This window comes from Fulmarus glacialis, unplaced genomic scaffold (genome assembly GCF_000690835.1).
Source record: "Fulmarus glacialis isolate BGI_N327 unplaced genomic scaffold, ASM69083v1 scaffold15438, whole genome shotgun sequence".
NCBI classification, from domain to species: Eukaryota; Metazoa; Chordata; class Aves; order Procellariiformes; family Procellariidae; genus Fulmarus; species Fulmarus glacialis.
In genome coordinates this window covers 6,720-9,105 of record NW_009229213.1, presented here as the reverse complement: position 1 = coordinate 9,105, position 2,386 = coordinate 6,720, and the positions used below count along the sequence as shown (strand labels likewise).

At 58.5% G+C, this 2,386-nt stretch overlaps 1 protein-coding gene across 1 annotated transcript in view; it reads left to right on the top strand.

The window, feature by feature from the left end:
• Window positions 1-85: 85 nt before the first annotated feature.
• The window catches only part of LOC104081160 (receptor-type tyrosine-protein phosphatase U-like), a gene marked incomplete at both ends in the record, with an annotated part of 6,294 nt that continues 3,993 nt past the window's right edge, over window positions 86-2,386 (top strand). Inside the window, 3 exons of the mRNA XM_009583786.1 lie at window positions 86-183; window positions 279-395; window positions 1,698-1,852. Of these exons, the coding sequence (XP_009582081.1) occupies window positions 86-183; window positions 279-395; window positions 1,698-1,852 (370 nt within the window). The remainder of the gene's footprint in view (window positions 184-278; window positions 396-1,697; window positions 1,853-2,386) is intronic.

Sequence of the window (2,386 nt, the reverse complement as noted above, 5' to 3'; positions counted from 1 at the left end):
AACGCGGTGGCATTGCGACGCTGCCGTGGCCGGGCTCCGTTGGCGCTGCCCGTCCATCCCCGATGGCCTTTCCTCCATCCCGCAGGGCCCAAGCAGGAGATGGTGTATGACTTCTGGCGCATGGTGTGGCAGGAGCACTGTTCCAGCATCGTGATGATAACCAAGCTGGTGGAGGTGGGCCGGGTAAGGACCCCACCCCATCCCTCTCCCTCCAGGCTGCAGCTCTGCCAGAAGCCTCCTCCGCAGAGCCAAAACCCCATCCCGTCCTCTCCTTGCAGGTGAAATGCTCCAAATACTGGCCGGATGATTCCGAGATGTACGGGGACATCAAGATCACCCTGGTGAAGTCAGAGACGTTGGCCGAGTACGCCGTCCGCACCTTTGCTCTCGAGAGGGTACGGTACCGTTCCTGCCAGCCGTGACCTGCCCGACTCTGCCCTCGCAGGCAGAGAGCCGATCGCCTTGGGCATCTCTAACCATCGCTAGATTGGCATCTAGAATCATAGAATTGTTTAGGTTGGAAAAGACCTCTAAGATCATCGAGTCCCACCGTCAACCCAACACCCCCATGCCCACTAAACCATGTCCCCAAGCGCCTCATCTACACGTCTTTTAAATACCTCCAGGGATGGGGACTCCACCACTTCCCTGGGCAGCCTGTTCCAAGGCCTGACCACTCTTTCAGTAAAGAAACTTTTCCTAATGTCCAGTCTAAACCTCCCCTGGCGCAACTTGAGGCTATTTCCTCTCGTCCTATCGCTGGTTACTTGGGAGAAGAGACCGACCCCCACCTCGCTCCAACCTCCTTTCAGGTAGTTGTAGAGCGCGATGAGGTCTCCCCTCAGCCTCCTCTTCTCCAGGCTGAACAGCCCCAGTTCCCTCAGCCGCTCCTCATCAGACTTGTGCTCCAGGCCCTTCACCAGCTTCGTTGCCCTTCTCTGGACACGCTCCAGCACCTCAATGTCCTTCTTGTAGTGAGGGGCCCAAAACTGAACACAGGATTCGAGGTGCGGCCTCACCAGTGCCCAGTACAGGGGCACGATCACCTCCCTCCTCCTGCTGGCCACACTAGTTCTGATACAGGCTGATACTATTTTCTGATACCAATACCCTGTTTATTTACCCCAACATGGGGCTTTCACCCCCGGTTGAGGTGCAACCTCTGAGCCCTGGGGATGCTGGTAGCTTCTTCCTTTGCCTTTTCCCCGGCTCTGCACCCTCCGCCAGGGCGAGTGGCTCAGCCCCGCTTTGGTTTCGGCAGTGAGTGAGTATTTAATTTCTGTGGGAGCACCATGTAATTGCAACAGGGGTGAAGGATGTTTTTTCTCCTCGGGGCTGGAGTGCAGGTTATGTGGCCATTACTCTCCGGCGCGGTACCTGGCGATGGAGCCGGTGCGATTTACCCCTTAATCTACAGGAATGTGAAATTACTGTCTAGTTATAGGGTAGGTAGCAAGGATGCTCGTGGAATTAGTCCGGTGGGTGGCGCCGCCTCCTCCTCTTCCTCCTCGGCTGGTTTTTAACCCTCTTGCAGCCAAGGAGGAGGAAACTGCAGGGCTGTCAAAGCAGCCGACCGCCGTGTGGTCCATCTGGCTGGATGCTGAGCTGGTAAAACCATGGGTTCCCAAGAAAATTAGGTGTTTGGGTGGCTTTGCCCTCCCCCTGCACCCTCACTCCATCTCACCCTTCCCTTGCAGCGGGGCTACTCGGCCCGACACGAGGTGAAGCAGTTCCACTTCACGTCGTGGCCCGAGCATGGTGTCCCCTACCACGCCACGGGGCTGCTGGCTTTCATCCGCAGGGGGAAGGCATCCACGCCGCCCGACGCTGGCCCCATCGTCATCCACTGCAGGTATGTGCGTGGCCGTGGGGCAGAGCCGGCTGCAGGGTAGCATCCCCCGCCGGGATGGGGTTTGGTGGGGTGTGGATGGCCCCGGGGGGAGAGCCCTGTGTGGTGGGTGCTCAGCCTCTGGCTCCGAGTGATGCCAAAAGCTCTGAATGATGCTAAAATATTCAGCAGGGAAAGATCAAATATATAAATTGGGTTCATAACAAGGAAAGGCTGAGGCAGGGAAGGCACCAGGGCTGACGGCGTGAGGTTGGATGTCCCTCTATGATGGCATCCAGCTGCAAAATGTCACCACTGGGCTGGTGGCCTCAGGGATGGGGGGCTGCGGGTGGTCCAGGGAGGCAACAAGGGAGCAGCACTTTTTTGGGGGCTGCCCCAGCACCCATTATTGATGACACAGCTCTGTCCCCATGGGCAAGGGTGGCACGGGGGGACAGGCAGCTCGACCGCTGCTGATGGTCAGGACGTTGGGTCTGGCCGAAGGGGGACAGCAGGACAGCCCCGTTCCGAGGGTTACCCACAGGGCTGTCCCCGTGG